We start from the raw sequence: 13,800 nt of genomic DNA on the forward strand, positions 1-13,800 counted from the left end.
GAGGTACCCTTGATGTATCTCAAGATCCTCTTAATAGTATTCCAATGCTCTCTACCAGGATTTGCCATGTATCGACTAGCTGCTCCCACTTCTTGTGCAATGTCTGGTCTTGTACATATCATGGCAAACATTAAACTTCCCACTGCTGATGCATACGGTACTCGAGACATCTCCATCCTCTCTGCTTCATTGCTAGGAGACATACTTGAGGATAATTTGAAGTTAACAGGAAGTGGGGTGGAAATTGGCTTACAATCTTGCATGTTGAAGCGTCGCAAGATCTTCTTCAAATAATTCTTCTGAGAAAGCCAAATCTTCCTCTTACTTCTGTCTCGGTGAATTTGCATCCCTAGAATCTTGTTTGCTAGTCCCAAGTCCTTCATATCAAACTCCCTAGCCAATTGTGCCTTCAATTCTTGGACTCGATCTTTGTTGGGGCCTATTACCAACATGTCATCCACGTACAACAACAAAATGATGAAAACATCATCTTCTTCAAACCTCTTGTAATACGTACAATGGTCTGAACTGAGTCTATTGTACCCAAGACTAATTATGAAGGAATTAAATCTCTTGTACCAACACCTCGGCGCCTGTTTGAGACCGTATATAGATTTGTTCAACCTGCAAACCAAGTTCTCCTTGCCTGTTTTAGCAAAACCCTCTGGTTGGAGCATATAAATTTCTTCTTCAAGTTCTCCATGAAGAAATGCAGTTTTCACATCTAACTGCTCTAAGTGAAGATCAAATATAGCACACATTGCCAAGACTACTCTGATTGTAGTAAGTCGTACCATCGGAGAAAATATCTCATTGAAGTCTATTCCTTCTTTCTAAGCATATCCTTTCACCACCAATCTTGCACGATACCGCTCCACTTGATCATTTCCATCACGCTTTATCTTGTAAACCCATTTGTTGCCAATGGCCTTTCTCCCTTGTGGTAGTGGAACAAGATCCTAAGTGTTATTCTTGTACAGAGCTTCAATCTCCTCTTGCATTGCTGTCATCCACATAGATACATCTGTGCTTTTGATAGCCTCATGGAAAGTTGATGGCTCTCCATCCTCTGTTAGAAGACAATATGCAATATTGCTCTCAGTAACATATTTTGAGTGCCAAGCCGGTGGTCTTTTTTCACGAGTCGACCGTCGAACTTCAGGAGTTTCAGACTCTATTTGTTCTTGCTCTTCATGCTCTGGTGCAGCTTCAGAAGAAGTATGATTCTGAGTATTTTCAATCTGGACTGCTGTAGTCTCTTTTAGAATGTTATTATGTTCTTCCATTTGCATTTTACCTTCTGCAAATATGACATCCCTGCTGATGACTACTTTGTGGGCAGTGGGATCCCACAAGCGATACCCCTTCACTCCATCAGCATATCCCAAGAATATACATTTTCTGGATTTTGAATCCAGCTTGCTGACTTCTTGAGTATTGTACATCACGTACACAGGACTTCCAAATATAAACTAACAATCCTTTTTGAAGTGCCCTTTTCTGCCACAGTTGTAGCATTTCACAGTCTTCTTACTTCTTGATTTGGACCTCCCTTGCCTTTGACTCCCACTAGAGCCACGCTCCGTTGATCTCCCTCTTGACACCAACAATGCCTCTGCTTGGTTTGAACTATTTCTGTCTCTTTTATTTTTGCGCCTATTTTCTTCTTCCAAGATGGCGGCTGCAACATCATCAAAGACTAAATAGTCTGTGAGGATATTATTGGTCAAGTTGATAATGAGATGATCATACGAATCTGGAAGACTTTGAAGTAGAAGCTCTGCACGTTCACTTTCCTCTATTTGTTGACCTAACGTAGTGAGTTGTGAAAATAGAGTTCTTATTGTGTTGATGTGGTCAGTCACCGCCGTGGTTTCTGCCATTCGAAGAGTATAAAGTCTCCGCTTTAAGAAAATCTTATTGTGCAAAGACTTGGACTCATATAGCTTTGTTAGAGTCTCCCATATCTCCTTAGCTGTTTTCTTCTCCGCCACACTTGATAACACTTCATCGGCTAATGCTAAATGTATGTTAGCAATATCATTGCCATCCATTTCATTCCATTTTGCATTATCAGTGATCTCCGCGGGCCAATCCCCAATTGCTGCCAAGCAATTGTCTTTCCTTAAGATTGCCTTGATTCTCATTTTCCACAGTGAGAAATTGCTCCCCTTGAACCTCTCAATCTCGTACTTTGCTGCCATTGTATTCACCGAAATCTATTCAGCTATCACCGTTTCACAGATCTATAACGTATATAGAAATAGTATCGTGTGAATAATAGTTCACTAAGTAAGTTCCCAGGAAAGATTGGAGGGGTCACAAACGGTCCCGCTTAAAACCCAATCTCCTTAGACAGAACTTCCTAGACTGTATTTAATCACCGCACTGGCTTTCTATATACGCCAACAATAGCGTATATGAACAGTACCGTATGGATGAATAGTGCCGTAGACGTGAATAGTGCCGTATATACGAATAACTTTTGTGTATTAACAACACCAACCAGAAAGCTCTGATACCACTGTTAGGATACTGGCATGCAAACCCGACAAGATAAAAGGCAAAGAATAGGATAAAATGAGAAATTAGACACACAAGAATTTACGTGGTTCACCAAATTTGGCTACGTCCACGGGCAAGTATTGAAGGATTTTACTAAGTAATGTGGGAATTACAACCTCTCTCTACTAATAGGAGAACAACTGAAATCTCTCTATTAATAGGAGAAAACACCTCACTTACTCTTTTACAAATACCTCACAATTTTGTGGGATTACTTTCCCTCTTTCACTCTTCTCTTCTTCTCTTGTTGTGTGCAAAGTAAGCTTGGATGCACTGCCTATTTATAGGCAAGCATCGGGCAAGGCAATGTGCCTACATTTATTGACTAAGGTGGAAAGGATGACTTCACCTTCTCCCACCATTATTGACTTAGGTGAAGGATGACTATGATTATTGACTTATTGACTTAGGTGAAGGATGGCTATGATTATTGATTTATTGACATGGCTATGATTATTGACTTATTGACTTAGGTGGTTGGCTTCACATTTCTAATTCAATCTTGGTGGCTGGTGGTGGCTGGCTTCACAACTAGATCATATATAGAAGAGAAGCAAATTTACCAACCAACACTTGATAATGGAGCAGCTTCGAATTCCCTCCTCCTTGGTCCTTCTCCCATCACTCCTCTTTATCTTCATGGTATTAAGGATGCTCAAAAAGTCGAAAACCAAAGACTTAACTCCAAATCTACCACCAGGTCCACGGAAGCTGCCGGTGATAGGAAACTTGCACCAGTTATTTGGTTCTCTACCCCATCACCGCCTGCGAGACCTGGCCAAGAAACACGGACCTATCATGCACCTTCAACTCGGCCAAGTTCAGACCATTGTTATTTCTTCTCCAGAAACTGCTGAACAAGTGATGAAAGTCCATGATACCATCTTTGCTCATAGGCCCCATCTCCTTGTAGGACAAATCATCTTTTATAACTGCACAGACATAGCGACTGCAGCATATGGAGACTACTGGAGGCAGTTGCGGAAAGTTTCCATCTTGGAGCTATTAAGTCCTAAACGTGTGCAATCATTTAGATCTATCAGGGAGGAAGAGGTATCCAGTCTTATTGGAAGTATTTCTTCTAGTGCAGGATCAATAGTCAACCTTAGCAGGATGCTGTTTTCTGTAGTTTATAGCATCACTACGAGAGCAGCCTTCAGTAAATTGCGGAAAGAGGAAGAGATATTCGTTCCGCTTGTTCAGGGAATAATGCAGGTGGGAGCAGGTTTTAATATAAGTGATCTTTTCCCTTCCATCAAATTGCTTCCATGGATAACTGGGATGAGATCCAGAATGGAAAGGTTGCATCAAGAAGCTGACAGGATACTTGAAAGCATTATCAACGACCACAGAGCTCGCAAAGCGGAGGGCAATTCTAGTAACGAGAGTAAAGCAGATGATCTTGTAGATGTTCTTCTAGATCTGCAGGAACATGGGAACCTCGACTTCTCCCTAACTACCGATAATATTAAGGCAGTCATCCTGGTAAGTGTTTGTATTGCTGTACATTTGGTTTTGCATGGTCTGTATATTTGCTTACCTCAATTTGATTATCGTGTCTCGCTCTCAGGACCTTTTCATTGCTGGGACTGAGACATCATCAACTATTCTAGAATGGGCAATGTCAGAGCTGCTAAAGCACCCTGAAGTGATGGAAAAGGCTCAAACAGAGGTACGAGAGGTCTTTGGCAAAGATGGAAGTGTCGGTGAATTAAATTACTTGAAGATGGTTATCAGAGAAACCATGAGATTACACCCTCCTGTCCCTTTGCTGCTTCCAAGAGAATGTCGAGAGGAATGTGGAATTAACGGATACAATATTCCCATTAAATCCAGAGTCCTAGTTAATGTATGGGCAATCGGAAGGGATTCAAATTATTGGGTTGAAGCTGAGAGATTCCAACCAGAGAGATTTCTTGATAGCTCGATTGATTATAAAGGGGTTAATTTTGAGTTTACCCCATTTGGTGCTGGAAGAAGGATGTGTCCAGGCATTCTGTTCGGCATAAGTAACGTCGATCTTCTACTAGCAAATTTGCTCTACCATTTTGACTGGAAGCTCCCCGGTGACATGAAGCCAGAAAGTCTAGACATGTCTGAAGCTTTTGGTTCCGCGGTTAGAAGAAAAAATGCTCTGCATTTAACTCCTATTTTGCACCATCCTCATCCTGTTACATCTTGAAAATCACAAGGAAAATGATCTTAAATCTGCTTGTTATGTGTTACCTTATGCCAATGGTGTTGCCCAGTCACGATAATAATAATAATAGTAATAAAAAGCTGCTTATTTTTCAGTGTTGCCTTGACAGCTGGATTGAACAGGTGTTATCTTTAACGTTACCCAGAACTTGTAATAATCCTACACTTTGATCCAAATTCCGTCAAAAATAGCCGTGTGATAATCGTTCTTCTCTTTGAACACCAAACCTCAGAATGGAATTGCAGCGAAGCAATCTTCTGGCTATGTCACTTCCAACAGGCAGCGATTGTTTCATCTCCAAAGGGTAGAGCGTCTCCCCAGTCCGTCATAGATTGTCTAACTAGAGGTTGCATAGTCGTCTATGATTTTTGTTCATTGGTGCATGTATGAAGAATACCATTTTTTAGCCCTCTGTCAGTTACAGAGAGTAATTTAACGAGGAATTCGTTGTAGATTAGCTCATTTAGCCATTATGTATACTCGCTGTGTAGTTATCGAAGACTAGGTTAAACAAAAATAACATGACAAAGCTAAGAAAAGCTAGGTCCTCTTCTCCTTAGTCTCCCTTTCCTTTCATGTCCAATGGCAGATATTAGACACTCCATTCAATCTTTGCACCATCTTTCTCTGTCTACTTTTGTTCAAAGAATTGGATCGTCAATATTTCTTTCATTTCCGTTTTGTTTAGAAAAACATCGCAATAATCTTCATTACAACTAGCTCTGTTTTGCAATCTCCCGTTCCAATGTCTGTGTTGAACAAAGATTTCTCAATTGTCACAATCAACCACGTGAAGGGGAAGCTTTAAACAGAGTTGTCAATGTTCTATGCCTTCAAGAAACCTCATTCTCATGCCATGACTGCCATCTCTCATTCGTGAAATGTCCATATCATATGGACCACATACATAGACCACTTGTATAGATTTTGCCAAAGACTTTCTTGTACAAAATCGCAACTGCTACTACCATAAACCACATCCACTCTCTCTTAGAGCAATTTGCACGTAGTGTTTTGTGGAAATGAGCTCATGGAAGCCCGTATTAAGAAGTTCTTTAAGTAATTATGAGATTCCATCAAGATTTGCAGCTTCCATTCTGATCTGCCTGCCAATCTTGTAATTCACCACTAAGTATTATAATTACTAAAAACCTTAACCGGTCAATAAAAATAATTTTATAGTATGAAATTGGTTACACAAAAGAAAAAATATTATCACCCCTTAAATATCTTGTCTAAGGCAGACTGCATTGTTGGTTTTGCCATTAATTACTAACATTTTATTGGTTTATGCTATGATGGTTTGCGTGTAATATTCCTGACTATAGCGTTAGTGAATATTCAACTACGAAAACTTCACAGTCTGGTGTTGATAAATATTATGTAGTTATAAAAACAAAATAAATTTAAATTAGTTTTTTTATTCTTGATTTTAATAGACCCACTGGCCTCTAGCATCGTCACTGGCCCAAGCCGTAATTTTCATCCACGAGCATGCGTGAATTGTTAACGCACGCTTCCTACCGTCACCGCTTAATTAAATCTCTAATGCACACTGTTGGTGAATTATTTTGCAGAGCTTGAGACACTTGCTTTGGAGCAGAATGAAGGCGATGGCGTGCTGTGCTGGACGAATGACGCTGCCTCCTCTTGCTCTATTTTTTTCTTTTGCTTTCTTTATTTCCTGGTTTGCTTCTGTTTGTTCCCACCCTGTATAACCTCTGTATATTCTCTCCTTCCTCCTCCTGTTCGTTCGTCTCCTCTCTGCTTCTAGCTTCGTTTTAAAGATGAAGCAACGAAGATGGTGATGATACCCGTTCCCTCTGGTGGTTCTTCTTTTCTGCTTGTTTTTTTTGTTTCCTTTGTGCTCTGCCTCCTGTGTTTGTTCCCCTCCTACGTGTTTTTCTCTGTTCTGTTTTGTTCTTTTCTCTCTCTACTGGTCTACTGTGCTACTGATGCTGAGAAGTTGCGCCGATAGACTGCCGTTGAACTAAAATCTCAAATCAAACTCATTTTTTTTTTTTTATTTTAAGTTCAAATTAGAATCAAATTCAAAAACAGACAACTATCATTATCTTGAAAGTAAGGATTATCTTTAAAATAAGGATAAAATAACAAAAGTAAATTATATTTTCTAGTTTCCGTGCAAGCTAACAAATCACATTTTTCATCGAAATAAATCTCTGATATTTTAATTTTATATTTTAAACCCCGTAAAATTAAATTAAAACCAATGGGCCAAAATTGGGTTACAATAATTAATATGATCATGTTAACAATTTATAATGAGCTATTAATGATAAATCATTCGATTGAAACCTTTTTTGTGTGTGGTTTCCAGTTGAGTAATAAAAAGAGTTTATATTATATTTATTTTTAATACTATTAGTGGATCCTCTAACCTTGATATTTGTTTTTATCATTGTTTAATCCTCACATTAATCTTACATCTCAAGTCCTCTTTAACTTATTATTATTATTTGTAATTTATATAGTTAACCTCCCTGTGGTTCGACCCCGGTCTTGCCGACTTATTTATTATTTCGACACTTCTACACTTGGAAGAAGACATCAACTCTTTGATCGTGTCAGATACCCACTCCTTCGTAAAGATGATTTGTTTGATCAGTTGCAGGGAACTCAGTTCTTTTCTAAGATCGATATTCGATCTGGGTATCATTAGTTGAGGATAAGAGAGGAGGACATTTCGAGGACAACTTTTAGAACTCGGTATGGTCATTATGAGTTCTTTGTGATGTCTTTTGGGTTGACGAATACGTCAGCAGCTTTTATGGATTTGATGAATAGAGTTTTTGGATAGTTTATTGATCGATTTATGATAGTTTCTATTGATGATATTATGGTGTATTCAAGGTTTAGAGAAGAGCATAAGGAGCATTTGAGAATGATGCTTCAAACTCTATGAGATCATCAATTATATCGCAAGTTCTTAAAGAGCGAGTTTTGGTTTGAGAGTGTAGCATTTCTTGGGCACGTAGTGTCAAGGAATGAGATTGAGGTTGATCCTCAAAAGATTGAAGCAGTTAAGCAGTGATTTAGGCCTACTTCGGCAACAGATATTAGAAGTTTCTTAGGTTTGGCCGGCTACTATCGGAGATTTGTGGAGAACTTTTCTTGGATTTCTGTATCATTGACTAAGTTAACGCAGAAGAATGTTAAGTTTCAGTGGTCTGAAGCTTGTGTGAAAAGTTTCTTAGAGTTGAAATAGAGATTGACTACAACGCCTATTTTAGCAGTACCATGAGGTTTTGGTGGTTATACGGTGTATTGTGATACTTTGAGAGTGGGGTTAGGATGTGTTCTAATGCAGCATGACAAGGTTATTACCTATGCTTCATGGCAGCTGAAGAAGCATGAACAAAACTATTCTACGCATGATTTAGAGATGGCGACTGTAATTTTTTCTTTGAAGATTTAGAGGCACTACTTGTGTGGTGAAACTTGTGAGATCTTCACAGATCACAAGAGTTTGAAATACATCTTTTAGTAGAGGGATCTAAATCTAAGACAGAGGAGATGTATGGAACCGCTGAAGGATTATGATTATACCATACAATTCCACCAAGGTAGGGCAAATGTAGTTGCCGATGCTTTAAGTAGAAAATCATCAGGGAGCTTAGCTCATATTCAAGAGGTTCAAAGACCTCTAATTAGGGAGCTGCATGAATTAGTGGATGAAGGAGTTAGATTTGACCTTAGTGAAGCTAGAGTAATGATTGCTTATTTTCAGGTTAAGTCAGATTTATTTAATAAGATAAAAGCAGTTCAGAAGAAAGATGATTCACTACTCAAGATCAGAAATGAGGTTGAGCAGGGTAAGACTGCAGGTTCTGTGATTGGTGATGATGATGTGTTGAGATATGAGAATAGGCTTTATGTACCTGATGTAGATAACCTGAGGAGAGAATACACAATGCATCCAGGTTCCACCAAAATGTATAAAGATCTTAAGGTATGTTATTGGTGGAATGGGATGAAGGCTGATGTAGCAAACTTTGTTTCTAGTTGTTTGACCTGTCAGAGGGTAAAAGGTGAACACCAGAAACCTCCTAGATTGTTGCAATCATTATTGATTCCAGATTGGAAGTGGGAATGGATCACAATGGACTTTGTGACAGGTTTGCTTAGGAGTTAGGAGGGTTATGATTCGATATGGGTGATTGTTGACAGGTTGACAAAATCAGCCCATTTTCTACCAGTTAAGATTACTTATGGATATGCAAAGTTGGCAGAATTGTTTATTAGCGAGATTGTGCGGTTGCATGGAGTGTCAATCTTGATAGTGTTAGATAGAGGTCTACAGTTTACATCGCGATTTTAGGTGAAGTTCCAAAAAGCTATAGGTATTAAAGTGCAGTTGAGTACAACTTTTCACCCTCAGATAGATGGTCAATCTGAGAGAACTATTCAGATCTTGGAGGATATGTTAAGGGCTTGTGTTATGGATTTTGGGGTTGGTTAGAGTAAGTTCCTATCATTAGTGGAATTTGCTTACAACAATAGTTATCAGACTAATATAGAGGTGACGCGTTATGAGGCTTTGTATGGTCAAAAGTGTAGATCACCGGTTTGTTGGTTTGAGGTTGGTGAGAAGTGGCTAATGGAACCAGAGTTGATTCAGATTACCTCAGAGAAGATAAAGGTAATTAAAAAAAAGCTTCAAATAGCTCAAAGTAGACAGAAAAGTTACACAGATGGAAGAAAGTGTGACTTAGAGTTTTCAGTGGGTAATTGTGTGTTCTTAAAAGTATCACCGACCAAAAAAGTATTCAGGTTTGGGAAGAAAGACAAGTTGAGTCCTCGATTCATTAGACCATATGAGATTCTGGAGAGAGTTAGAGTAGTTGCTTATAGGTTAGCACTACCACCAAACTTGTCTGCTATTCATCTAGTATTTCATGTTTCCATGCTAAGGAAGTATATGTTAGATCCATCTTGTAAACCCCCTGTTATAATTTTTCTGGGTATTTAAAAGATGAGAGATTTAACAAATAGTAAAATGGGTTAAATTAAATTAAAGAAACCTAAATCAAGATAAAACTAGTGAAACTAGTGAAATGAAAAATGAATATAATACTAAATTATTGAAAAGAAAAAAATTTGTGAGGATAAAATGAATACCTAAGATCAAGAGAGGTCAATATTCAAATAACAGAAGGTTGGGAGTTTATGTATAAATGATAAAAAGGGGTGGGGATAAATGTGCAATTAACAAGATATTAGAACTATAAATATCATTCTATTTTCTCTCTTGGAGGGACTGGCAAGAGTAAGAGAGAGTTTAGAGAGAGGCTGGAGAGAAGATATATTGATTGTAAATCAACCGACAACTATAACTCCACCTTCCACCGTTGGATCAGAACGATATTCGGATATGTTGTTCTCATCCATGTCATACATTTTCACTGTAGGGATTTTCTATATCAGTCCCCATTTGAGAGATACCAAGGGAGGAAAATATCTGGGAAAATACACTTCTGGACAGTCTTCTTTGCTGTTTGTTTTCTCCTTCGGCCACCGTTGGATTAGGCTATAACTTGGACGTATTCTTCTTCCTGATTTTGTCTAGATTCTGAACGGTGGAGATCTGAAACAAACATTCGGTATAGAAGTTGTGTATCTCGCACAGTAGGTCTGCAAGTTTGAGGTCAGTTCGGTTAAACCCATATTTCTGGAAATTTCACCATTTGATAAAGTTAATATTTGGATATGTTATACTCATAATAATGCATTATAACTTGACAATATAGATTGTTTGGAATATTATTTGTTTGTTATTTATGGTTGATAGAAATTGTGTCAAGGATTGTGTTTAGAAGAATATTGTTCGGAAAGTTTATAAAATCGACAAAAATGTTTTATTTTGATGTTAAGAGGGAAGATTGAAATAAATAAAATAAATTGGCTCTTATAAAGATTTTTTTTTTTTACAGTCTTAAACGATATGTGATATGGCTAGGGGTTGAGATGATAGAGAAAAAGTTAAATTATGGATGTTGTGTGTAAATGAAAAGGTTAGTGAATCTGGACAGATTCGTCTCCTAACTTTTGGAGAAAATTCGAGTAGAAGGATGAGAGAATTAGGATCAAGTTTCTTCATAGTAATTGCAGTTTTGGATGTTAGTTAACTAAGAAATTGGTCTTGCTCAATATGGAGCTGTAAAACCCCAGCTATGAGTCATCAACCGAGATTGGGTCTTGACAGACCCTGTAGGGTAGTGTTTGTTGATGAGCAATTTTGAATATATCAAAGGCAGAACTGGGTTCTCCTTCATTCAAAGAACTTGTAGCCTTGTGTATTAGCTTTCCAACGAGACTAATCTCGCTTGAAACAGAGTTCTATATGTCCAGATATAGTTACAAATCTGATGAGTGTTCAGACAGTAGCAGTTCAATGTCTAGACAGTAATAGTTGGACATCAACAGTTTAATGTCTAGATAGTAACAATTCAAAGTCAGATAGTAACAGTTGGAAAAGTCAAACAGTAACAATTCAAAGTCAAACAGTAACAATTCAAAGTCAGACAATAACAGTTGGAAAAGTCAAACAGTAACAGTTCAAAGTCAGACAGTAATAATTGGAAATTGGACAATAATAGTTCAAAGTTAGACAGTAACAATTGGAAATTGGACAGTAACAGTTCAAAGTTAGACAGTAACAATAGACTTTCATGTGAATACTATATAAAAGAATTGAGTCATACGAACACTTGCACATTGAAATACTAACTCTAAAAATATACATGATATATGTATGTATGTTATTATGAGGAAATGAACATGCATAAGAATGTAACATATGAGTAATGGATGAATTTGAATTCTCTATAATATCGGCCTAAAGGAATGATAACTATGGTTGGATAAAGGATGACAACATTAATGAGTGTAATGAGAAAAATGTAAGATATAAAGAAAGAAATGATTGAAAGAAAGATTTATTAGCTATTGATATGATTATTATAAAATATATCCTTGAATGAGGAAAATTTATGAGATGAGTCTGTGACTGTAGGAGGGACCACCGGTGTGGTGCAACAACAACAACATGGGAGCACAAGTAGAGCTTCTACTGCAGGTAGGTGACTTTCACCTTTCTTTTAAATAATGTTGAATAATAAGAATACTTTATCATGAATGTTACTGTATTGTGTTAATTCAGATACCAGACTGTCAAATGCTTAAATGTTGACAAATGGTTGATTAGCTTCGGCTAATGGCATCTGAAGAGATGACCTTGAACAATGAAATAACTTATCATGAATGTTGCCATATTGTGTTAATTCAGATATCAGATTGCCAAATGCTTAAATGTTGATAAATGATTGATTAGCTTGGCTAATGGCATCCGAAGGGATGACCGGGACAAACAATTGATTAGCTTCGGCTAATAGCATCTGAAGGGATGACCGAGACAAACGATTGATTAGCTTCGGCTAATGGCATCTGAATGGATGACCGGGACAAATGAACATCCGAAGGGATGACCGAGACAAACCAATGATTAGTTTCGGCTAATGACATCTAAAGGGATGACCGGGAAAAATGATTGATTAGCTTTGGCTAATGGCATCTGAATGAATGACCAGCACAAATGAATGATTAGCTTTGGCTAATGGCATCCAAAGGGATAACCGGGACAAACGATTGATTAGCTTCGGCTAATAGCATCTGAATGGATGGACATAATAAATGAATGATTAGCTTCGGCTAATGGCATCCGAAGGGATGACCGGGACAAACGGTTGATTAGTTTTGGCTGATGGAATTCGAAGGGGATGACCGAGGTGAGTGAATAGTTAACCTCAACAAATGATGTCTTAAAAGAATGGCCAGATTTAAGATTATAGTTGATTGCAAGAATTGGTGCATATATGTACTACAAGTTATGTCACGCTTCAAATATGAGATAATGTTAATGCTTCATTAAATTGCCAGACCATTTCCTTATTGTTGTTATTATTGTTATTGTTATTATTATTATTATTATTATTATTATTATTATTATTAAGTAATTGCATTCTTGTAAATGCTTTATACTGCAGTAGGGACGTCATACTAACAAGGTGCTTAGGAAACCCGATACACGGGAACCTACTTGTACAAGGAATCATGTAGTTGCATTCTAAATCATGATGTATTTTATATGAATCAATGTACTGAATGTATAACTATTATTAGATCCTTTTAGATTAAATTCGTGATGACTATTTGTAGGATATAATATAAACTCATGACTGTGCATGTATATTTTAAATGTGAACTTCTAATCATGCAAACATAATATTATGAGTTTATGTAAGATTCACTTTTAAATGAAATGTTGATTGTTGTTGATGTATGGATTATATATTGATGATGTGAAGGGAACATGTTTACCGATTACCGACACGATGTGTGTCAAGTACAAATTTTTTTTTTACTGTTGTTTTGGGTTTGAAAAGTTGGGTTGTTACATATCTCATGTGTTAAAAGTTCATCCCATTGAATTGAGAGATGATATGATTTATGAGGAGCAATTGGAAGCTATAGTCGATCGACAAGTGAGGAAGATTAGGTCGAAGGATATAACTTCAGTGAAAGTGAAATGGAAAGGTCATTCGCATGAGGAAGCGACATGGGAGCTCGAAGGCAAGATGCATGAGGAGTATCCTTATCTTTTCGATAATCTCGGTAAGCATTCAATCATTTCTATTAAGTTTTGAGGATGAAACTTTTATAAGGTGGGGAGATTGTGATGTTTTGAAATAAATAAGTAGAAAAAGGCAATAAAGCCCTTGAAAGCTTAAAAGTGGGTATAAATAAATAAGGAGTATTGTGGTAATTGAATAAATATAATAAGTATAAATAGAAAGAAAAAAAAAGAGAGACTTGAAATTAAGAGTGAAAAATTGACAGGAGAAGAGAAGAAAAGGGAAAGAAAAAGAAGAGAAAAGAAGGAAAGATAAAAGAAGGAGAAGAGAGTTGAAGAAAATAAGTTTAAAGGTAAGATTTAGGTTTTTAAATGTATAAAT

The 13,800-nt window shown here is 37.2% G+C and overlaps 1 protein-coding gene across 1 annotated transcript; it reads left to right on the forward strand.

The window, feature by feature from the left end:
• Positions 1 to 3,111: 3,111 nt before the first annotated feature.
• Positions 3,112 to 4,859, forward strand: LOC133699880 (cytochrome P450 71D11-like). The gene is made up of 2 exons (XM_062123389.1): positions 3,112 to 4,050; positions 4,136 to 4,859. Exons 1-2 carry the CDS (start codon positions 3,145 to 3,147, stop codon positions 4,745 to 4,747), a joined length of 1,518 nt encoding a protein of 505 aa, XP_061979373.1. The 5' UTR covers positions 3,112 to 3,144; the 3' UTR covers positions 4,748 to 4,859.
• The last annotated feature ends 8,941 nt before the right edge of the window (positions 4,860 to 13,800 follow it).

Source organism: Populus nigra, chromosome 1 (genome assembly GCF_951802175.1).
Source record: "Populus nigra chromosome 1, ddPopNigr1.1, whole genome shotgun sequence".
NCBI lineage: Eukaryota > Viridiplantae > Streptophyta > Magnoliopsida > Malpighiales > Salicaceae > Populus > Populus nigra.

Bases quoted from the DNA above. Each gene is read 5' to 3' on its own strand.
- LOC133699880 (XM_062123389.1), top strand. From the start codon at position 3,145: ATGGAGCAGCTTCGAATTCCCTCCTCCTTGGTCCTTCTCCCATCACTC. The intron at 4,051-4,135 runs GTAAGTGTTTGT...TCTCGCTCTCAG, and splicing joins ATATTAAGGCAGTCATCCTG to GACCTTTTCATTGCTGGGAC.